Below are 26134 nucleotides of genomic sequence, written 5' to 3'. Positions count from 1 at the left end.
AAACCTGAATTCAAGTTCTAGCTTCAGTACTTTGTGAATTTGAGCAATCATCTTATATCTCAGTCTTCATTTCTTCATTAGAAAAATGAGAACAATAATACATTTTTTACAAACTGCATAGGGTTGTCAAATAAGATAGTGTCCGTGAAAATACTTTGTAAATGATATTATACATACATGGATATATAGATATATATATATATATATACATATATATATCTATATACATATATATATATAATAGTTTAGTACAATAAACTCACATTGATCTTTGAGGAAAAAATATACATGAAAATATATGTATTTTAAGTATATAATGATACCCTGAAAATAAGATAAGGACCCTAAGAAAAAAATACTTATTGGTATCACTTCTAAGATTACAATATCCTCCAAATTTTTTCATATGTTCTCTCTCTGCATATCTGTTTATCTTTACATAAACATACAGACATATATACACATATACACAGAGACATATATATCTTCCTGCATATTCTCTCTCTATATAAAACTTCTCATATAAATTTTCTACATATATTGTATATATACATATTTTCTTATATATTCTCTTTCTGTGTGTATGTGCATACATGTGTGTACCTTGTGCCTAATATATAATACCAATCCAAGCATTTTACTGTATATTGACTCAGACTAAAAATTAAAAGGAAAGTTTACTATTCTTCAAACATTCATTTGTTTTTGCTTTAGTTATAAAAAATCATGCTATTACTATGCCTAATAGTTTTTTAAAAACAATAAAGCTCATCATTATTATAAAATATTTTTAGAATGAAGTTTCTATCACAACTTGTTACAAAAATGTGTTAGATATGAAATTGAAGTGGAGAGAAATTGCTGGAATGTGCATTTCATTTTATCAAAATTGTTATCCTTATTCAAAGAATAGGAAAATCTGTTTCATAAAAAACATGTTTGTTTTTTTCTTTTTGCAGAAATTACAATGCCCATGAATATGAAATATATAAAATACTTCTTCATGGAGTAATATAACATAGAGAGTATGAAAAGACTATGAAATCCAGACAATATCAATCACTAAAATATAAACTTTGGGAAAACAGTTACAAAAAAAGGAAAAGAAACTTACAACCACGCCTCTCTTTTCTAGTTCTTGAAAAACACTTTTCATTGGAATTGAAAAGGTGAGTGTTAGTTGGCATCCTCGATGTTCTATATGTGAGGGAGTCATTATTCTGACGAATGGTTTATTTGGTGCTGCTTTATCTTTGCTGTAGTAATGTTTGATCAGGTACTCCATATAACCAGTAAGCAAAATAGATTTTTTCCTTAATGTTTTCATCGTTGTCTGACTAAAGATCTGCCAAAAGTAAAACAATTAGATAAAGGATTTCTTACTGAAATATAGAGACAAAAAAGGAAAGCATAAGACATAGTCAGATTAAAGACATGCTAATTTCAATATTTCCAATATCACATTGTACATAAACCATATCTGCAAAGCACAATAAAATATGCTCATTTGAAGTGTCCTGTAATAGTGAAGTGGACCTGTTTGTTCATCACAATATAACATTTTTCAAATATTATTCCAATTGTGCAAGAAAGAAAATAATAATGAGCTAACATAATTATTTGTCCTTTATATCATTTAGATCACATGGTAGTCTGCTATCAACTATATATATATATATATATATATATAGTTGATATATTAAAGTATGCTCGAAAATACAAATATGAAATATTAAAAATATCTTGAAAAACCACCTGGATTCTTTCCTTCCTGGCTCCATTCTTAGCTAGTACTTAAATTCCCTGGGTCTCTAAGATGTCCTCATCTACAAGATGATTACATCATTTCTAAACTCCCACTCAGCTCCAAATTCTATGACTCTCAATGATTTGGAAAATTGTCTCTAAAATTAAATTTTGTTTTCTAATTAAAGAATATGATAAGAAGCACGGTATGAAGTTCACTTGCAAAAAAGAAAATGACTACTATTATCTAAAATCATTTTTTGGATATGTGTATATATATATATATATATTTGTTCCTCTCTTATTTAACAGTCTCTTGATAGAAAAAATGCAGTTAAGTCTATCTCTTTTTAGATAGGAAAAAATAGAACCCCTCACTATAGAATAAATATTAGTGGGGAAATTGGAACATCTTGTTCTGAAAAAATATAGTCTTAGTATGAACATATTGGCTCTTGCTGAGTTCTCCTGTGAAAGGATAAGTGGCAGGGACATACACACAGACTGGTGTAGTGACATTATGGGTCAGAGAAGACATGCTTTGTTAGCTTATCTCTTAAGGTCAAGCAAAGTTTAAAAATATATTGGATGTATAAGAACTAACTGAATGAACTGTCAGAAAGAGCAAGAAGCATCTTAGTGCCCTTTGGTGTCCTTCCCCAGCATCACATTATACAGGGAGAAAAGAAACATCACCAGGCTCACTTGGTGATGTTTAGCCTTCAGTGATTGCATTTGGAAAGGTTCGCTTATAAAGTTACTTTTTTCTAGGTAATTTAAAATTAAACATTGCTTATAGTGTTAAAAATATCTCTTGAACTAGAACCTAAAACATTCCCAACAAACATATTTTCATTTAAATTTATTTGGCATGTAATCTCTAAAATGTAGTTACTTGGAAATATAAAAAAATGCATTCTGTGATTCTACCATGGAGATATTGGCTGTTTTTGAGACTCAGTCATCTTTCCACATGGATTCTAAAAATACATCCAGGAGAAAAAAACATTTACCAGTCTGTAAAATTTTTGCCAGTAATTCTAATATTTCTATCATTTTCTCTGGCTTCATTGAATAAGAAGCTAGAATATTTTGATCAATGTAGATGGATAAGTAAAGCAGTGCTTGATGTTTTGAGTTTATTAGATATCTTGCTGTATTTAATCAAAATTACATGCAAAAAAGATCAGATAAAATATATGGTGAAAGATAATTTTTTTAAATGGCAGAACTAAATAGAGTTATCTGTTCTCATCTTCGAATCACAGAAGTTTTCCTTTCCTCATGTTTCCTCATATCTCTCAACTCTCTTTCTTTGCAGTTACTAATTGCAGTTCTAACAACTATATAGGTCCTTTCCCTCTGCCAACATTAGACTGAATGTCCTTGATGATCTGTGAGAGAATAAACAAAGCACTTGTCTGTAGTCAAAAAGATATGAATTCAAATCTGGACTCAGATATTTATTTGCTGGGCAAGTCACCCAATTTTTGTCTGTCTCAGCTTTCTCAACTACATGGAGATAATAATAGCATCTAAAATGAAGATGATAGCACAAAATACTGCAATGATCAAATGATATATTTGTAAAATACATTTTTAAATTTTATTATTGATATAATACGTGATGCCACAAATAGTACGTGGTTGGCATGAATTTAGAATTGAATTTTAGATTTAATTTTCTTTTGAATTATTCAGATTATCTATCTTCATTGTCCAACTGTTAATCCCAATTATTTGCTATGGCAAATCTGTCCTTTCTTGAGTAATTCCTGGGTGACTTTAGACAGGTTACTTAATGCTTCTGGTCCTGAATTTCCTCAGGTATGAAATAAGGTTAGACTAGATGACCTCTACAATTCTTTATAGCTGAATATATAATCCAATGATCCTAAATGCTTTTACTGATTCTAATGAGATAGGATTTTTAAAGTTACTTCATTACAGTCATGTTCTTTAAAGAGGCATGCTATATTGCATAATGATTACTGTATGTTAATTAAAACTCCAAAATTTTTATATGATTAGCTAATGTCGAACTAATGCATTGAATATAAGAATCATTAAATATATCACTTTAAACATGAAATTAATGTTAATAAACATCATAAAATATATCACTTTAAACATTAAATTAATGTTAATAAAGAATACTAGGATACATTTTCAATTGAATTTTAGTAGTATTTTTAGACTAAAAGAAGTTATTTTTCTTATATCTCTACCAATAAATGTGAAGAAAGCTAGATTTGTACCTTTTAAACAAAAACCTTCATTGTTAACATGTGAACATAGCTAATTGTAGCTATTTTCCTATTCCTAAAACAATTAAATTAATCAAGTATTTGTTAAGTAACTATATATGTGAACACTTGGCCAAGCTCTAGAGATTCTTGTACACTTGTGGCCAGACAATTGCCACATCTAAAGTGGCACAGAGGAGCATTAATATCTGGACCAATCAAGAAAGTACTATGGATGAGCTTTGATGAGAACTAACTAAGCGGAGAATAGACAGAATGGAGAGCATTCCAGGCCTGTATGTTGGCAATGTTGAAAAGGCATGGGGGCAAGAAAAGAAATGAGTTTAGGGAACATCAAGGAGATAGGTATAACGGAAACAGAAGTGTGCTTGGTTTTATAATGGGAACTCAGTCTGGAAAGATAATGTTGAGCTTTAAATGCCAAACAGACGAGTTAGCATTTTATCTTAGTTATAATAAGGAACTGCTGAAATCTCTTGAGCAAAGATATAATTTACCTATGGACTTTAAGCTACAAGAGAGATAGGAGAACTCCCTCTTTTGCCTAAAGAATATTGAATTGAGGATACTAGCTGAGATAAGAAACTAGACTCAGAAGGTTCATAACCAAAAGTCCAGTGGAGCTGTGTCTGCCACCTACCAGATGACATATGGAGTACCATATGGCATCTGGCAATAAACTACATTATACTAGTAGGGAACTGGCCCCTGGCCATATAAGTCCAGTGTGTGTTCCCTATTATTGTGCCCATTTTCATGTATTTCTTAGGTATATCCATTCTTTCTCCTGAACATGAGTTTATTTATTTGGCATTACCCTCATTTGTGAGAGAAGTGTTTTTGCTTTTGTCTGTTATTTTTATGAATGTTATCTCATCATTTACTTTGTACTAATATTCTCTGTCTCACTGTTAAAAGCAATGCATAAGCTAAATTTTTTGATTGAATGGACACAAAAAGAGTACCTTGAATCTGGGGTTCTTTTCTGGGTTTTTCAGTGTGTATGGTGGAAGGTGGGACTGAGTGGTTCCCCCTAGACACTACATATGGTTAGAGAATTTTTTTTAAAAAACGCTTTCCTAAGAGAAAATCTATTTGAGTAAGAACTCAGTTAGAATAGCTCCTGCCATCTGAAGAACCACAATTAGAGACAAGAGAAAGAATAAGCTGAAAGTAAGAAAAATGAAGCTAACTACATGATATCTTTTCATTGGTTTTATGGTCTGTCAAGCTTTAAGTTTAAAAGCTGAGCATATAAAAATCATGCAGGTGAACATTTGAAGAGGGTAAGTAAAGTTCTGCTTTTAGAAATAGAAGTTATAAATCTACCAAATTCTAGAAAAGGTGAGTAAAGATTTATTAGAAAGACAAGGCAACCCTTACTTTATAAAGATTTCTAATGAGTATCTGGAAGAAAATTTCAAGAAATATTTAAGAAGTTTTAGTTAAGGGAAATCTAAAGAAGAATCCCCAAGTAAGAGTTCTTTTTTCAAATATGTTTTGCTATAGCTGGTAGTACAAATGACTTTCTATCAAAAAATCATTAGAAGCAATAAAGTTTCTATTTAGATTAATTTTGAATTGTTTTCTGAAAGTGTATGAAAGCTTATGCATAAATAATATAGATAAAAACTTGTGTTTTTAAAATCATTTGTCAAAGTTCCTTTTTTAAAAGACCTTTGACCTTTGGTTAATTTAACATTAAATAAATAAGTTATAAGCATTCAAAAACAAAAACAAAAACCCTCTTCAGTCTGGCAAAGAGCACAAGGACCATCTAACGAACAAATACTAAATGTTTTATAGCTATGCCAAAGTCTTCACAAGTGTCATATAGTGTCAAATAAGAGAAAATACACTGAGCTTTGGGGAATTAAACCTATTCACTGAACATATGTCCAATTCTTCTGATTCTTCCAACTAACATTATATCAGCACAAAAATAGATAATGGTAAATATGTGGATAAAATAAGGTACACCCAAAATATATAGGATTACTTACCTCTAAACTTGCTTCTAAGGCACAAACCAACAAAATAGGGGGGTTTGATAGTCGATATCCATTGACACCTGGGATTAAATCCAGTTCTGAAAAATTAAAATTATATCACTTTTAATATTATATGACAAAGAAAAAGCTATTTGTGAAGGTACTTATTAAAAGTGTTGCTCCTATTTTTAAAGTTTCTGAAATATTTTATTAGTTTTTTTTGAACACTACTAAAAACTTTGAACTATCTATGAAAATTTATGCTTAGTCCACACAGAAATAAATGATCTTATAAACAACCAAAAGATCTGATTAGTCCAATTTATTGCTGCGTTGATTCATACAAATAAATAAATTCCTACAAATTCATTGAGTTTCTATTAAATATAAAGTATGCTAAGTACTATGGGGGAAAATAAAGAAATATGAAATCCAATTCCCATTGTAAAGAAATCTTCTACCAGAAAAGATGTGTTTGTGTGTTTGTGGATGTGTGAATGTGTATGTATTCATGCTTGACAACTTTTTTAAAAAATCTATTTTTTTTACATCACCTTAAATGCTGAATGTGTCTCCCCTTCCTATCCAGGCCAAAAAAAGGGTGGGAAGGAGGGAAGAGGAAAAAAATCCATTCAGAATAAAATAACCAACATATCAATGAAATCTAATATTATTTATTATATTCTGTATCCCAGTCATCTACCTCTAAAAATAAGTAAGGGAGGTAAATTTTCTTCTCTTTCTTTGGGATTAACCTTGCTAATTATAAGTATACAAGATTCGGGTTCTATTTTGTTGTTGTTTTCATTTATATTATTCCATGCTATACCAGTTCATGTGAATGTCTTTCCATCACTTTCTAAATACTACATATTCATTGTTTTTAAAATATTTCATTCATGATTATAAATAATTTACCTATTTCTAGATCTATAGGCAAAAGACAGTATTTGTTAAGAACCAAATAATAATATAGATAACATGTATTAATAGATAACATATATTAAATCAGATTCACAGCAAATTTGCAAGGAGTTGAGGGGACAAGGCTTTATAGAGGAGTTAAATTTTGCAAAATTATTGGAGGATGTATAGGAATAAGATAAGAAAGAAAGAACAGGTAGATATTAGTTGTTGACATGTAGTTCGAGGATAAGTTAAAACTATCCTTATTAAAACAGAAGATTGTCTTTTAGGGAAGTGGGGAGAAGTAAAATAGAAATGGCAGATTGAAATCTGGAGTACCAAGATATTTGGGGAAAAGATTTTAAATGGATAACATAATTGTTAATCCACTAATTAGCAAAGACTCTTTTTACTTCATATTTATTGAAAAGTGAAAATGATACTACTTGTCAAAATTTTACCATGTTATAAAAATAAAATGACAAGAGTTTTATTAAATTAAAGAGGAATGAAAGGAAATTTTATTTCTCAAAATTATATTCTGATTTTATCATAAAAGAATGTTTAAAATAAAATGTTCTATAATAAGAATACCAGTCTTTGTCTTGGTTTAGTCTTTTCCCTGAAGGGACAAGAAAGAGATAGACAATGATTTCTTGAATCCAAGAGTCTTCGGTATGAATTTTAAAAATATAAGTTCTGCTTTTAAAAGTGAAAAGACTGGGATCAAATTTATCTATTTAATAAGTTAAGCTATCATAAGACAAAAATAAAAAAAAATCATTCTCAGTAGCATCTATATGTCACCTACTATTTGTCAGGTACCATGATAAACACTTTACAAATATTATCGTATAAAAAACCCCAACAATTTTCCATTTAAATAGCTGTCTATAGTATATAGCATTTTGATTTTAAAATTATCTTGAACTTTTTAGGAAAGTAAATTATCATTATAATGCATAAGTAACTTTGTTACTTAAAAAATAGACGAACTCACAGAATCTTTGGAATTCTATTCATAGAATTTTTGAATTAGAAGAGATTCAAGAATTTAAACCAATGCTATTAATTTGTAGAAGAGGAAATTGAGTCCTGAAGAACTTAAATGACTTATGACTCATGAAGCAGGTTACTGAAAAGAATTTTTCTCCTAACAATCAGCCCAAGGTGCTTTCGACTATATCAAATACTATATACATCTGAAGGTAAACACTTTGCCATAGATGCATCCTGATTTCATCTATTTCTAAGGCAAATCCATTTGAACTGTGTCTTCAGCAATACATTCTAAACCTTGAAACAACACAACTTATTGTATTTTTAATTTCATAGAATTTAGTGCATTGACCAATTTTGCATTTCAAACCACGTACAATTAACTTAATTCAAATCCGTGTTAAATTCAATAAATAGAGGCAGTTAGGTTGCACAGTGGATAGAGCATCACCCCTGATGTTAGGATGACCTGAGTTCCAATCTAACCTCAGATACTTTATACTTCTTAGCTGTGTGACCCTGGGCAAGTCACAACCCCAGTTGCCTCAGGAAAAAAAAAATTCAACAAATATATATATCTATATGTAAACACACATATTTATGCACACATATATACATATATATATATATATATATTCCTACTATAATTATGCTCATTATGCTACGCAGTGCTTGATTAAAAGATGGGTAAAATACAGAATTTTCTCTCATGGAATTTTAATCTTGTGGGGACATAAAACAAAGACTCAAATATTCATAATATCAAGTGGAATATGATGCAGATTAAATTTAAAAGTTCTATGTTTTCTACCTCTCCACATAGTCTCACCAAGATGTAGTTATTTAATGTTTATCAGCACATTACCACACCCTCTATGTGAACCTATGAGTCCAGGTGATAAAATGAAAACCTGAGCTAAGGCAATAATAATAAAGTAGAAAAAAAGGAATAAATATGAAAAATCTTATAGCAATAAAATTAATAAGCTTTGATACTTGTGGGGGAATAAGGAAGAAGTAATCAAAGAGTAATAAAAGTTTTGAGTCTTTATGTATAGAATAAAGCTATCACCATTAACAAATAAGTTATGTTATTAATTGCAATCAATTGAAAAGACTGGTTTGAGGAGGAAAATGAGAATTTTTGTTTCAGACTTGCTGGATTAGGAAAACATTCCCAAAAGGCAATTAAAAATGGAGGGTTGAAATTCATGATTAAGTAAAAGTCTAAACAATAATAATTTATTAATTTGCAAGGCATCATGATACATATTGAGGATGTTAAGACTAAGAATTATATTTTACAAATTTAAAATCATTTTGAGAATACTAGGAATAGCTATCACGCAATGAGACAGCTAAGTGTGCAATGGATAGAGTGCTGGACTAGAAATAAGGAAGACCATCTTCTTGAGTTCAAATCTGGCCTAAGATATTTACTAGAGATGTGATCCTAGCCAAATCAGCTAACCCTGTTTGCCTTAGTTCCTCATCTGTAAAATGGGGTGGAGAAGAATATGGTGAGCCATTTTAATACTTTTGCCAAGAAAACCTTAAATGAAGTCACAATGATAAGCATATTCATGTTCAATATAGTGGGTACTAAATTTTTGAGGGGAAATAAAGTGAAGCAGAGACAAAGGATAGAATCTCATTAATTTGCAATCATAAACTGAATGTTCCATATTTATGATGATAACTGTTCTCTCCACTTTATTTTATAAAGCATCCTTACTGTTTTAAAAGAAATTACAAAGAAAAAAGGATTAAATTGCCAATGGGCTTACATCTGGCATATTTTAAACCTAGATGAATTTTAAAATTAAGTAAAAATAAATATTACATATAACTTTAAATATACTTACTGTTATCCATGTTGAATCTACTCTCAAGTTTGTGACCAAACCAGCCTATTAATCTAAAATATAAATAACAGTATTTCAGTTTATTTCTTTTGAAAAAAACCTTAAATAATACAGTTGCTAATTATACATTTGCCCAAAGACTAAATATATTTAGAAATAAAGTAATAAAACACTCAGAAAATGAAATGAACACTTCAAGGGAAAATAACAAAGTATAATTTATATTTATAGAGTTGCTTTGAATTTTAAATGTACTTAATATTGGAGGCATTACATGTTTTATTTGTGTTACCTTTTGAAAAGAAAATAAATAATTTTAAAAGATTTTCTCTCAGCTGAAAGCAAAATCACATATAAGAATAACTTTCAACATTCTATTTTAAAAGCACAAAATAAAGGTTATTAGGATGAGAATGAACCTTGTACTAGTCTCCAAATAGAAACTTCAATGAGCAATAACAACAAACATCCATTTCTAACTATATTACCATTGCAATTATTTTACATTCCTATGCTGAATTTTCCAAGGATTCTTACAATGACATACTTTCAATAATGTTTCTTATTTTATTTTTATATCTGGAATAATTTTACTTTTTCTCACCTTCACAGCTTATATTTTTATCCTTCATTTCAATGTTAAAGCTCCCCAGTGAAGGTAAAACTAACTAAACTTGTATGATAAAGTAGTTGAAACAAATGTTTAATTGTGACATATTTTTTCATAAGGCTCTACATGTGTCATTATTTTAAAAGATACTTGATTTTATTAGCATGGAGACTTCTTTCACTTGCATAAATTGCAGACCTTAACAGATAGTTTCATAAACTAATGTGGCTGTGCATAATCTCTGCAGTTTAGTAATTTGTCTTTTTGGGGGTCAAATTTTTTTCATTATTTTGAATTCATTCATTTTTAATAGTTTGGGGTTCATTGTTAAAGTCATTATTTTCTTGACTCTACTTATTTCATGTATCAGTTCATGTAAGTTTTTCCTTCATTTTTCTATATTTAACATAACTGTTATTTCTTACATATTAGGAATAAATTCCATTATATTTAAGACTACAGTTGTAACCACTCCAAGTCAATGGAAATCCTTATTTCCATATCTTTGCTTTCACAAAAAAAAGTACTGGTAAAAAAAAATATATGTATATATATAATCTTTTTTTTTGAAATGCATAGCAATGGAAAGAATTCTGGGTCAAAGCATAGAGATGTTTTAGCCAATTTATTTGCAAATGCAAAATTGTTTTCCAGAATACATTGCTATACTCATTCACATTTCTACCAACAATGCATTATTAGTAAACTTGAATGTCCTCAATTCTATTACACTGATTGTTCTCATTTTCCTCATTATTTCCATTCAACCTCTGACAAAGATCTGGCTGACCATAAAACCTCTGGGATTTCGAACCATCAGTTTAGGAAGAGAGAAAACTAACTTGAGATGGAGATGGGATGTGCTGATGAGAAATTCTGGAGGAAGAAGAGGAGAGAAGGGGGAAAGCAATGTTAGGCCCACAGCACAGTATCAGACCAGACTAGCACTTGGTACTGGCCACATTACAACTTAACTTCTTGATGAACAAGGTACTGGCTCACTCAGAAGCAGGAGGTGCAAGTAGAGAAAGCAAATTAAAAGATGAAAAGAGTAACAACGGGCAATTCCTATCCTACTCTGGTCTTATTTCCATATGTGTTTTTATTAAATGTATTCTGTTAAAGGACACATATGTCTCATTTTACATTATTTCTTATTTATATTTGTGGTAAGCCTTATCCTCGTATGGGCAAGGTGTATTTTTGTTTTTCATATACGGGCATATGGAGCTACATGGGAGAGAAGGAGCAGAGCTCAATTTGTAGCCAAGTGCTAGAGTTTTGCTCTATAACTGAGGACATAAGGACAAGTCATTTCATAACTCCCCTTCTTATGAACAGAGTCATTATAAATTCAGGCAAAAATCTACTTTACAGATATGACTCAAGCTCTACAATCTTTTGTCATCTTTGACAATTTGTAGGATATGGGGTAAAAACCTGATTTGCACTGCTCTTTGGATTATCATTGGATAACAATGATTTGGAATGTTTTTATATGGCATTAGAAATTCGTGATTTTTTTGAAAACTGTTCATATTTTTGGACCACTTGTCTATTGGAGATGGTCATTGGTTATATTGTTTTTATATCTTAAATTTCAAACCCTTATCAGAAAAATAAGACACATTCCCCTACCTTCACTCCCCCCTTCTTTTTTAATCTTAGATGAATTAATTTTATATAAAATAGTTCAAATATATGTAATAAAATTATATATATATATAATTGCTCTATTTCTTGTTTAGTTAAAAATTAATTTCCTACCCATATATGTGAAAGGTATATGTTCTGCTACTAATTTCTTTTTAGTTATACGACCATTAATATTCTGGTCAATTGTTCTTTTTGAATTTATTGTGAAAGGTGATGTAAAACATTAGTCTAAGCTTAGTGTCTGCCTTGCATTCTATTTTTCCCAGTAGTTATGAATTTCTTCCTGAAGTAATTTATTTTTGGATGTTTTTTGAACACTAAGTTAAGCTCCATCATTTCTGATTCCTCTTTGTCTAGTCTGTTCCATTGATCTACTTTTCTATGTGTTAATCAAAACTAAACAGTTTTAGATGATTGTTATTTTATAATATAGTATGAAGTCAGAAAGTGCTATTCCTTCTTTATTCCTACATTTTTCTTTTTTTTCTCATTATTTTCCTCAGTAATATGATTACTAATGCTTTTAAATGAACTTTTTCTAAAGTATCCTTTCATCTAGCTCTTTTAAGTATCCCTTTGATTATCTGTTTGGCATACTACTACAATTGTAAATTAATTTGGGTAGTTAGGTCATTATTTTATAGTGGCATGACCTATTCATAAGCACTGAATATTTCTCTATCCATTTAAAATGTTATTTAGGGGCAACTAGATGGTGCAATGGATAGAGCACCAGCCCTGAAGTCAGGAGGACTTGAGTTCCAATCTGATCTCAGACAATTAACATTTTCTAGCTGTGTGATCCTGGGCAAGTCACTTAACCCAATTGCCTCAGCAATAAGTAAATATAAAATGTTATTTAATTTTAAGGAGAATTTTGTAATTGCATCTATACAAGTATTAAAGGTGATCTGATAGACAGACTCTCAAATATTTTTGTGTTATGTATGTACATTAAATGAGACTTTCCTCTTTATTATTCCCTACTACATTTTAGAGTTGCAAACAAAGCAATTGGTTACTATAGGTTTATTTTCAGAAGCTTTAACTTTAAGTTATTGTCTCAATTAATTTCTTTGGATTCCTTCAAAATTTCTAATTAAATGTCATCAGCAAGTACCTTTTATTATTTTCTCTTATCTTGTTATTCTTGCTATATACTATATAAACCTATATAAAGTGAAAGTCAAGAGAAAGAAATAATTTTTCCCTTATATTTATTGGGAGACCTTTTGTCATATTGCTACATGAAGTCTGTTTTTGATTTTGATAAAGATACATATTATGACTATACATTGTAGAGGCTTTTTTTTTAGCATATATGAAAATTGTACATTGTCAAAGGCTTCTGTGTCTATTAAGAGTGTGATTTTTAAATTTTTAAAATTTTAAATATGATTCAATTTCCTTAGCATCAAGGATATTGTGGTCTACTGGAGAAATATTAATATATACACAAATAAGTAAATTTAAAGTATACTGTATACTAAACAAACATAGGCCCAAGGGCGTTTAGGGCCAAGGGAGCACTTAAAAAGCTTGAGGTAAAAATACTTTCCTATCTTATGACTTATTCTAGTTATCATATGGAAATTGAAAAAAAATCTTCAGATTAAAGGTTAATATGTGAACAGACTTTGGAGAATGGTGTCATTGACTAACAGTTTTGGAATAACTATAGATAAAGAAGCGTTCAATTGCACCGGATTAGTTATTGCACTAATTAATCAACTTTAGGTTTTATGCAATTTCTTAACCTTCTGTTTCAGTAGCTTCATCTGCCAAATAAAGGACTATTTTAAGTTTTTTTCCCCTAAATTTCCATAACCTTATGTCATTATTTATTGAACACTTATGATGTGTCAAGTGTTATGAATCTTGCAGGTCATTACATCTGAGATAACTGTTGTACATTGCAAAAAACTCTGCTCTTGGAAAATGTGTTTTAATTCCATCTCTGATACTTATTATTTATGTTACTTTAGACAAGTTATTTCAATCGTTTTTCTCATTTTGAAAATTTTGATAATAATGTTTTCATGACCAATCTAATAATAGTGATAGAATGTATTTTAGAAACTATAAAATGATCTTTTTAAAATATATTCTTCAAATATTTGAATTATAGTGTTTCTTTTTTAAAAATAAACCATGAATGCCAATATTTAGATATAAACTAGACAGTTAACATCATTTTCCTTAAATTTTTAACCTAAATTCAAAAAAAGCAAATTTCCTTTAGAAATTACAACAAATTAAAATAGCTTTTAGAATTCCCTATTTCTGAAACTCTAAAATTATACTTAGTATATTTTTAAGTGGAAAGCAAAAAATTATACTTCAACTCAAGGTTTTTTTTCTCTTTAAAATAATTATTCTAATTTGAACCAATGACACAACATAATACAAGGAAGAAGTGTTTTCCATTGCTTGATGATCATATCATTTTTCCAAGCTATCTTTTATTGGCTTCTTTACAACAAAATCTTATTTACTTTGGCCTCACAAATTTATTATTTGTAAATATTGAAGTGGGATAAACTGAAATTTTATTGTGAAGATTTTTCAAACCAGAGTAACATATATATACACACATATATACATATACATACATATTCATTTGAGGGGAAAATATTAACCATCTTCATAGTCACATGGTCTTTAAATTTTTAGAAGCACTCATGAACATTCTAATAATTGATACGCTCATCTAAAACTATATTTCTTTATATAGTTTAAAAATTAAGGGAAATTATCTTATATGAGGTTTTTTCCAAGGATAGGACATATTTTTTATTCAGTAGATAAATTATTTCATTGATGCTGATAAAGTCCCTTGCTTATTTATTTAGCTTGACTATATCTAGAAATTCTGAAGCATGAAAGGATTGGAGTACAAAATTTGGATGAAAATCATATTTTAAAGCTTTACAGTTTCCTTATATGTAAAATAAAACATCTAGTCTTTATGATGCCTCTAGTCCCTTTAGCTTTAAAACTATGACCACATAAACTTCCTGCTAATTTGGCATGTCTTGCTCAAAGGGAAAAAAATTATCATGACTAATTTTGCCATAATCAAGAGAAAAGTAAAAGTAAAACTGTGCCCAATAGCTTTTTATCAGTAAAAGGCAGTGATAATATGTTTTATTTCATATTTGTTAGGTTGTTTTTGGATAGTTTTCAATATTGTTTTATATATTTTGAAGAGAATTTTAAGAAAAATTATGTTTTACCTTATGAAGTAATATTTCAGCAAATTTTTTCTAAAGTTATAAAGTTCAAGTATAGGAAGCTAGTTGATACAGTAGATAGAGTGCTAAGGTTGGTGCACATGGGCCCTGAAGTGAGGACATTGCTGGTAGTGGTGGTGCTGTTATTCAGTTTTTATCAGTCATATCTGAGTCTTTGGATGCCATTTGGTTTTGGTTTTGTTGTTTGTTGGTTTGTTTTTGTTTCCTAGCAAAGATATTAGAATGGTTTTGCCATTTTCTTCTCCAGCTCATTTCACAGATCAGAAAATTTCCCCAGGGTCACACAGCTACTAAGTGTCTGAGGCCATATTTAAACACAGGAAGATGAGTCTATCTCAGACACTATTTTGCTGTGTGGCCCCAGCAAATCACTTTATGCCTCAGTTTCCTCAACTATAAAATTTCCATCATCTTTCATCTCCTATAAAATGGGGATAAAATAACTTTACATATGTAAAGCACTTTGCAAAGTGCTAGGCACTATAAAAGTGTTCACTAGCTATTATTACTAGCTGAGTGACTCTGGTCTAATCTTTTAATCTCTGTCTCAGCTTCATCCTCTATCAGATGAGGATAATAATATCATCTCCCAGCAAGGATTTTGAAGATAAAATGAAGTAATAATTAGAAAGAACTATCAAAGCACTAAATAAATGCTATTTTATTACAATTATTACTACAGTATATATTAGAATAATCATTCTTTCATACTAAGGGTATTTGTGTAGAATAGTTTGAAATTACTTGTCTATCTTATTTAACTTTGTATTTGACAGGCATAAGGAAAAGGAGGGATAGAGACTAGGATTTTATTGGCATAGGGAACTCCCAGGTAAGAAAACTTTTTCTAACAATGCAAGTTGGAATCTCTCTCTTCAACTTACAGTTTTAGGGAGCTGACTAGTTCATGAAGAGCTAAAGAAGCCTTCTTTACTTATGGTCTTTTAAAATAGATTAGCCACAGAAGAGAGGAGAAATATAAGGTGAAAGATAATGGCTATGGATGGATCAAACGAGGGGTTTTAAGAATGGAGTAAACATAGACATATTTGTAAGTAATAGGAAAAAGAGAGATCAAAGATGTTCAAGTCAGAATAATAGAGGGGGCAGCCTGCTTTAAAAAAGTATAAGATAGATTGGTATCACTAGTATATGTAAAGGGGCTTGTCTTGAAAAGGAAAGGAGCCATCTCTTCATGGGAGACAAAGGTAAAGCAAGAGATGATGGTAGAAGGCTTCTGAAGGATATGAGATAAGGAGGAGAGAAGTAGCTCTGCAAATAGTTTTAATTTTTCAGTGAAATATGAAACTAGATTCTTAACTGGAAGAGTGAGGTGGGGTGGAAGTGGGGAAGAAGTTATGGGAGCTTTGAAGAAGAATGAAAAGCTTTGGTAAAATTGTTGTGGCAAATGTGTTAGTAAACTTATTAGAGTAGTGTAAAGGGACTGCTTTTCCATCTGGGAAGCCCAGTTGAATTTATGTAGAACTAATTTGTAGTGGATCAGAGTCAGTATATTTCATGATTTCTTCTACATTGGTTCTTCAATATGTGTAATTCAGCAACTAATAGTGAGAGTAAACTAAGACCAGGGTTTGGCAAGTGAAGATCTTTGATAAAATAGTCAAGAGACTTGAGTGAAGACATGAAATCAGAATTTTAAAATATATAAAGGAATCGGTTTACCAAAAGATTAAGAAGGGATTGCGAAGAGTAGTTGGTGAAGAAGTGATGGACTAAGAAAGAACTAAGGGTTGTAGGAACTGAAGGTCAAAATGAAAATGAAAAACATGGTTTGTAGTTGTGAGGCAGAGGGAAAGGAGGATTATAACATTATTATTAGATAAAGGTATTTAAGAATCCATGGACCACTTGTGGGTGAGAGATAGATCAAGAGCATGTTCTCTATGTGTAATTATGGTAGGATAGAATAGCAGGTCATTATTATAGGTAAAGAATAAATTGAAAAATTAGGAGGATAGAATATCTAAGAAAGTGTCAGTATGAATGAAGAATTCCCAAATTATAAGGGCAGGAAAAGAAGAGAAAAAGACTAAGGCAGGCACTGATTTTCCTTATTAAGGAAAGAAAGATAATAGAGATCTGTAGACAATAGTTACGAGAATCTTGATTAAGTGATAAATATGAATTGAATAAACCTCACAGGAACAGAAGTTGCTAAGTGATGATTATAGAGGAAGAAACTGGCAGTGACAATGAAGAGCAACTAGTATTCCAACTCTTCTATCACAACCAGCAACTCAGAGGTATAGTTGAAAGTATAACTAGTCCTGGGAATAGTATTCAGGGAAGTTGGGCTATCAGGACGAAGCCAGGTCTCAAAAAATGAGAAAATACAATATTGAAGATGAAAACTAGTTTCTGACCTATGAAGCTGGTACAATAGAAGGATTGAGAAGCTTTAAATTGGGATATTGAGGGGTCAGGGAAGGTTTAAAGGGTATGAAAAAAGATCAGTGAAAAGACTATAGTTAGGGCATAATATAAATCTTAACATACTAACCAAATGCTAGCTCTTTTATTATTAACTTAGTGGAATTAGACATAAGCAGAACTTATGTTCTGCTTATTGGCAAGTGAAGATTTTTGATAAGATGAAGAGTCAAGGGACTTGAGTGAAGAAATGAAATCAGAATTTTAAAATATATAGAGGAATTGGTTTACCAAGAGAGGGTATTTGGTGAATAGGAATTAAAAATAGTGAAAGGGAAGAACTTCTGACACATAAGATCTGTAATTGGGGTCTGGACAAAGAGCAGAGAAAGGAAACAAGGAAATAGAAACACTTATCAATCATACAGTCTAGGTAAAAAAAATATATATTTCTCAATCAGTAGCCTTATTCATTGATTGGGTCTTGGTTCAATCAAACTGAGATTTATTAAAAAGCTTAAAAAGACCAAGGTCTCTCATGGCTCTATAGACTATCTCCAGTCCTCCTGATCTATATCTTGTCTTGAATCCAGATGGAGAAGAAATGAGATTTGTGTCTTTGCACAGCTATCCCTCATGGCATCATTTCCCTGATGTTATGGTTCTCTTTGAGAGCAAAGGAGAAACAATAACAGTGTTTAATACAATCCCTTCTCATTGCCCACTTTGAAAAAAAGAATCAGGAAACAGAGAAAAAGCATAAGAGAAAAAAGATGAAAGGAAATCCACAATTAATTATCATAACTGAAGATGTAAATAGGATGAATTTACTCATGAAATGGAAAAGCATAGAGGATGCATTAAAAAAGAACCCAACTGTTGATAAGAAACCAAATTAGTACATGAAAATGCACTCAATTAAATTAAGGAGCTAAAACATATCTATTATGTCTCAGCTTGATTCAAAAAAAGGGTAGCTAACATCTCAGACCAGAAAGGGAAAAAAAAAAAAAAAAACTAGTTAAAAGAGATAAACAGTGAAAAATACCCTATGAATTAAATTCAGGATTGAATAAATGCTGAATTAAATGAATTAAAGTCAGCATTATATCTCTCTTTCTGTATACCTGTCTCTCTGTGTCTATCTGTCTCTCTATCTGTCTAAATGGGTTAGCAGCTAAATGCTTAACTTAACATATATTATAGAACTATAATAGTAAAGAACATCATTGTCCCCTTTTCTGATCTAGACAACTATAACTCCCCAAAAGGAAATTAAAAACCTAAATATAATTTAGGAAAATTAGATATGATTGATCTCTAGTGGTTATTGGATTAGACTGCAGAACTATATCTACCCTTTTTTATGAAAATTAACCATATGTTAGGGCATAAGATTTAATAAATTCTGAAAAACAAATATTGAGCACATCCTTTATTGACTAAAATGAAATAAAAATTGAATTCAATAAAAATCAATTGGAGGGTTAAAATTGGGTAGAAATAATATAGCTTAATTTTCAAATAGTGCAAAAAGAAAAACAAGATAATTATTTTTAAAGATAATGACAATATACAAAAAAGTTAAAGATGCGGCCAAAATAGCTTTTAGATAAAAGTTCATATATCTAAAGACTAGATCAATAAATTGCACTTGTCACTAAAAAAAATAAAAAAAAAATTCACCAAATTTTAAAATCCTAATTAAACTTCAAACTAATAATTCTGAAAATTAAAGGCAATTAACATGTACAACCAAATAGAAAAAAAAAACTGAATTAATAATATAAAACTAGGAACCATTTTAAAGCAATAAAATAAATAATTAGCTAATTTCATTAAATTAAAAAAGAGAAAATCTAAATTATCAATATTAGAATAAAAATAATTTATAGCAAATCAAGAATAAATGGAATTAATAAAAACTATTTTGTCCCACTATATACCAAGAAAACTGAAAAAGTAAATGAAATGAATATTTACAAAGACATTATTCAGATAAGTGGAATAATTAAAGAATTTAAATAATTAACTACAGAAAAAGAAACTGAGCAAACCATTAATGAGCTCTCGAAAACGGTAGATAAAACTCTAGAGCAGATAGATTTACAAGATAAATCTATCAAAAAATCAAGGATGAAACTTAAGGTATACCTCCTTTGAAACAGCTTCCTGGTAGACCCCTGACATACTTAAATAATTTACTCATCATCTAAGGGGATAATGAGTAGACTCCATGGAGTTTGGGCCATGGAAAGACTTAAGCATGAATCTCAAGCCCCACAAATCACCATATGTTGTCATATCAACTAAACATGTTTCAATATTAGTAGAAGAGGTCAATTACTTAAGCCAAGTGTTATAATTTTTGTAGCATATCCTTTCTTTACTATGTCTAAGTATACTTTTTAAAAATTGTTAATTCATAAATATTTCATTTCATTCCAACAATATATCTCACCTTATAGAAGACCACTCTGAGTTGAGGTAATCTCTAACAGAATCCTATCAAATTCCTTCTATGTTATAAATAAAATTAACTTAACCAAGAGGAAGAGAGGAGAGGGGAGGAAAGAAGAGGAAAAATAAGCAGAGAAGGAAGAATAGAGAGAAACAAAGCAAATACCAAAGGATAATATCTCTAATAAATATGGATGAAAATGTTTAAATAAAATATTAGCAGATAATATAGCAACATTCCAAAAAGATTATACACTATGGTCAGGTTAGATTTATATCAGGAATACAGGTTCACTGTTAGGAAAACTATAAACAAAATAGACCATATTAATAATAAGAAATAAAAAGCATATTTATCAACAAAATAAAGAAAAATGTGTTTGCCAAAATATAATAGCCATTATTGTTAAAAGAGAATAATTATAGGAAAAAATAAAACAAAATTATCATTTTTACAGAATACTTTTGCACATTCCCTAGAGAATCAATTAAAATTTAATTGAAAAAAAAGTTCATTTACAAAGTAGCTGAATATAAGATAATTACACACAAGTCATCAACATTTCTGTAAAATACTAATAAAATCCAGCGGGTAAAGGCTTTAAAAAATGTATTTAAAACAACACCAGGATAAGTAAAGTACTTGGAAGTCTATCTATCAAGATATACACAAGAAACATAGTAACATAAATATAAAATATTTTTTTATGGAATGATGACATCAATAATTTGAGAAGTATTAACTGCTCATGGGTAGGCCAAATAAATGTAATAATGATCATAGTATTACTTGAATTACTTTACTTATTCAACACTAAGACAATCTAATTGCCAAAGAAAAATTGTAAAGAACTAGAAAAAAAAATAGAAAAATTCATTTGGAAGAACGGGTCAAGAATATCAAGGGAAATAATGAGAGGGCAAAAAGATAAGGGAAAAGATCTACCAATATTGTCTCAAGCCGTACTGCAAAGCAGTAATCATCAAAAGAATTTTATACTGGTCAAAAAAATAAAAAAATGGAAAAATTGACTAAATCAGGTATAAAACACATAGAAAATAACATATATTAGTACCATAGCAATCTAAGGTTTAATAAATACAAAAAGCCTAGGTATTGGGCTAAGGACTCACTATTTAACAAAACCTGCTGGGCAAATGAAAAAAAAAAAAAAAACAGCTTGATATACATTAGGTTTAAAAGAATATATCACATTATATTTAAAATATACAACAAAATGCTTGTGTGACCTGAATATAGATGATTTCATCATAAATAAAAACTAGAGGAAAAAGGAAGAAAATAACTTTTCAGAATTATAGGGAATAGTGTATTATTAGTTCAGGACTAAATAATGAATAGAAAGGATTATAGAAGATAAAAGTGATCAATTTTGGTTAGATAAAAATTTTTAAATTTTGTACAAACAAGTCTGATACAAAGGAGATAAAAAGTTAACTGGAAAAAACATCTTTGTAACTGTTTTCTCTAATAAATATCTCATTTCTAAGACATTAGAAAGTGATTCTAGTTTATAGAAATGAGAGCTTTTGGTCAATTGACAAATAGTTTAAAGATATAAACAGGCAATTCTCAAGGGAAGAAACATAATAGTCATGTGGGAAAAATATTCCAAAGTGCTAATAAACAAATGCAAATTGAAGGAATTCTGAAGTTTTACCTCATATCAGATTGGCAAAAATGATAAAAAATAAAATAACAAATGTTGGAGGGGTTCCAGGGAAGTGGATACACTAATATAGATTTGTGGAGGAATCTATAAAATTATAGAAATGAACTTGAAAATCTGCTCCAAAAGTTACTAAACTACATATACTTTTTAAGTCAGTCATAACACTCACAAGTCTATTGCCCAAAGAAAACAGAGAAGAAAAGGATGCACATAAACAAAAATATTTATAGTAGTTCTTTTTGTAGTGGCAAAGAATGATAAACTGAGTATGCCCATCAATTATGGAATGTAATGAAATGTCATTTCATTTATGATGATGAAAGAGAAAGTTTCTCTGAAACTTATGAAGACATGTATGAAATGATTCTGAGTGAATTGATTAGAACCGAAAGAACAATGATACTACAATATTAAGACAATAATAATTGTGATCAGTATAATGATTCCAACTGTGATTCCAGAAGACAAATAATAAAAAAATGATGGATTTCTATGCAAAATTAGACATGAATTTTTGGACATAACCAATGTAAGAATTTGTTTTACTTGGCTATACTTATTGATTCCTAAATTTTTCATTCCCTTGGGAAATGGTGGGTTAAGAAAGAGAAAAATCAATGCTTCACAATCCCCCAAGACACTAAAAATAAAATCTAAGAGGAGAGGATGTAGAAAAAATGATGTAAAATGGAGAAGCTAAATGGAAGCTGACTTTTTTGATATATTAAATGGGGAATCTATATGTGCTGGAAAACACTTTCATATATGACTAAGAAAACATTTTATTGTTCTTGATATGTCCTTCATTTACATTTTAGAATGGTATTTTAATACTTAAGGCTGATGCAATAGAAGCAGAATTGGACAATCAAGGGAAGCACATAATAACTTCCATTTAAAACCATACAGAAAATGAGGTCACAAAAATTCAGGTGAGTTTCTCAGAATACCCGTGATGGCCAGGACTGATTTCTACTGCATTAAGCTGTATCTTGAAGATGAAGAGTGAAATCATTCACCACTTCCCATAACAAACAATACAAGTTAGAGAACTAAAATGCAGAAAATTTCCTCATTAACTATCCCTTTCTTTTATAATAGCTCTTCCAAAATTTTTCACTTTTCACCCTTTCTCAAACTGTCCATGCCTACCAGTAGCCCTACTCTTACAACTGAAGAATTTTCATTGCATTTATAATAATAATTTTTTAAAATGCCATTCATTATGAGTTCCCTCAACTCTAAACTTCATCTTCTCTCACTTATAGGCCTTTTGCCTTCATCTCTTTCTTCACCTATATTTTACTTGAAGAGGTTGTCCTCCTCACCCTGTTACTTATCTTCAATTTCTCGTTTTCTATTTACTCCTTTCCTACTGTGTGTAAACATATTCATGTCTTTTTTGTGCTGAAAAAAAACCCTTACTTGATCCATCCTTCCCCACGATCATCCCATATTTCTTCTGCCCCTTGTATCTACTCTTTGATAAGGCTATCTACAGTAGGTACTTCTACTTTCTTTCTTCTGACTTTCTTCTCTTTTTAAATAATATTTTTCCCAATTACATGTAAAGACAATTTTGAACATTCATTTTTTTAAAAAAATGAGTTCCTAATTTTCTCTCTTTCCCATTAGTCATTCCCCAAGATGGTAATTTTAAAAAGGCAATATGTATAGAAACATATTTTTATATTATTTTGTGAAAGAAGTAGGGAAAACAAAAGAACCAGGAAATAAAGTAAAAATAGTTTGTTTTGATTTATAATAAAACTCCATAATATCTTTCTCTGAATGGGGATAGTGTTTTCCAACAAATCATGGAACATAAATGAAACAATATTTCTGGGATAAAATATACAATAGATATTGAATCCACAGAAACAAAGAAAGACAATTTTTGCAAAGTACAACAAGATAGGAAAACAATCTATACAATGACCACAATAAAAGTGAAAATAACTTCATAACAATCAAAAATGTTTGCTTCAGAATTGAAACAGCCAGGTTTGACTCCAAAGAAAACATTAAAATGCACATTCTTCTATCTCATCCTTCCCATTCCAGTCCCACCCTAGCCCTCAGCCTTCTGAGGTGACAAGCTATAAGTGTGGAATATATATATCAAATTTTTCTAATATGCTGTTTCTGAAATTTTTTTTCTTATCCCTGTTCCCTTTAGGAGGAGAAGAGGTGAAAGATTACAATTAGAAATATTGGTACATTAAAAATTACATCAATACTTATTTTAACATTATAATAAATAATTTTACATTTAATCTTCTAGATTTTTCAAAAAACTGAGAGCTTTTTAAAAATATTATTACTAAACTTTGGCTCACCAGGGACATTTTCTGGATTGGTATCTATCTACTACTCAGAATCTAAAATATTTCTAAATGCTCACAGTTAAATTCATTAACTTTTAACTTACACTTTGTAGTGGGGGGAAATCCTTGCTCTTTGTTAACTTCCAAACTCTCCCACCATCTCTTATCAATCTTTCCTACTTTGAGATTAATGATGTCCAAATTTATCATCCAATATAAACCTGGTGTCTATAATTTGCCAACCTCTCTGATTCCCTGGAACATTCTCTTTCCCTCAATTAGTTCAGGGTTTGGATCAGTTTTTCTCTGGATTGTAAATCCTGTCTCTCTATATTAGGTGAATTTAACATACATATTGATGTTCCTCCAAATAGCTCCTCAGTTCTTCAGTCTATTCAAGTTCCTATGACCTTTTCTATTCCAGATGATCAACCTTGATTTTGGTTTTCTCTCATGCCTTATAACTTATAAATCTATTCTTTCTCTTCATTTTGACTTTGAATTCCTCCTCCTCCATCCCTTCAGTTCTGTTCTCAGCTCTTGTATTGACTGAATGCTACAGTTTTCCTGATCTCAAATCCTGTAACTTAGTTCAGCTCTGCATTTTCCTCTGCATTCAAATCCCTTAACCTTTTTGTCCTCTAGCTGTTAACAATCTGCCATTCTCCAATCAGTGATTACTGTCATCATCTGCCACCTTTATGCTTGTTCATGTGCTCTCATTTCAGTGGGAGATCTTTTCTATATATCCCCTTTCCCTGCATTCACATAACTCAGAATCTTCCCGTTATTTACTTCTTCTGTCTCCTTCTTCTCATTGCAGTCAAACCCTTCTATGCATAACTTAAATTCCATCTACATTTTGTAGCAGATTGTAACCATTATCATACTTTTTTTCTATTTCTCATTTTTAATCTTTCTCTACTTAGTAGCTGCTTCCCTACAGTCTGTAAGTTAGAGCATATCTTCCTTCATCCGAAAAACAAAAACAAAAACCTCATTCGATTCAAATATCTTCACTGACAAGGGTCATTTCTCTTCTTTCTCTCTCAGTTAGTCTCAGCAAGAAGCCCTCTACCTTAGGTTCGTCCTTAAATTCTCTGACACAAAAAAATGAGGTGAGGAGGTAGTGTACTACAGGTATGAAGAATATTCTGTATAAAAGTATGAAAATGGAAGAAGGAGGTTATGAAGACAGCTGCCTGAAAAGAGACTGACAGATCAGTCCCCCCACACCTACTCTAGCAAAAACCTAAAAATAACATACCAGGCTGAATAATGAGATCCAATGAGAAGCTAAAGTAAGCAATTTCTTTCAACCCAGCATTTCACAAAGTCAGCCAGAAGTCCATGGGCAAAAAATGGAGTTATTCAGCAAAGCCAGTACCAGTTCAAACAAATAAACTGGCTGCTTCTCAGATCAGAGAGAGTCCAGGAATACATAGCCTGAATGGTTCTGTGACCAAAATCACCTAGAATAAAATGCACTCCTAGAAAGGACTACTTTGATTAGAAACCCACACTGAGGAACTTGGAAGCCATCAGATGCAGCATTGGGGGGGGGGGGGGTTCAGACCAAGACATATTAAAGCTGAGGTCCCTGTGAAGCCTTGAAGGGCTCTAAATGTCCACCACTCTAAAGATCAAAGATCCTGGATGGGTTAAGCCTTAGGAGTGGAGATTAAATGCAAAAATACTAGTGACTAAGTCTAGAACAAGCAGAGCAAATTACCCTACCCAAAAAGACAACAGGATACAAAGTCTGAACAGGAAACAAAGCTCCAATTTAGGAATAAAATTTCAGAAAATGATAAAATTGAAGAAAACTTTGATAACTGTGTGTGGGGTACAGGGAGAGGTGTTTTTCATTTATTGATGTGAGTTTGGAAAAGGGGAATCAGAAGTAATAGAAAAGGAGGAGTATAAAATAACTTCAATGTTGTAAGGCTGGGACCAGAAAGATAAGGA

General features: G+C 30.5%; 1 protein-coding gene across 1 annotated transcript in view; it reads right to left on the bottom strand.

The window, feature by feature from the left end:
- Nucleotides 1-26134, bottom strand: part of KYNU (kynureninase) — a 124890-nt gene that overhangs the window by 4341 nt on the left and 94415 nt on the right. The window contains exons 11-13 of the mRNA XM_074302011.1: nt 9775-9827; nt 6017-6102; nt 1115-1345 (exon numbers count right to left, since the gene is read on the bottom strand). Coding sequence (XP_074158112.1) covers nt 1115-1345; nt 6017-6102; nt 9775-9827 — 370 coding nt within the window. The remainder of the gene's footprint in view (nt 1-1114; nt 1346-6016; nt 6103-9774; nt 9828-26134) is intronic.

This window comes from Sminthopsis crassicaudata, chromosome 3 (genome assembly GCF_048593235.1).
Source record: "Sminthopsis crassicaudata isolate SCR6 chromosome 3, ASM4859323v1, whole genome shotgun sequence".
NCBI lineage: Eukaryota > Metazoa > Chordata > Mammalia > Dasyuromorphia > Dasyuridae > Sminthopsis > Sminthopsis crassicaudata.
This window is presented reverse-complemented; position numbering and strand designations above follow the sequence as displayed.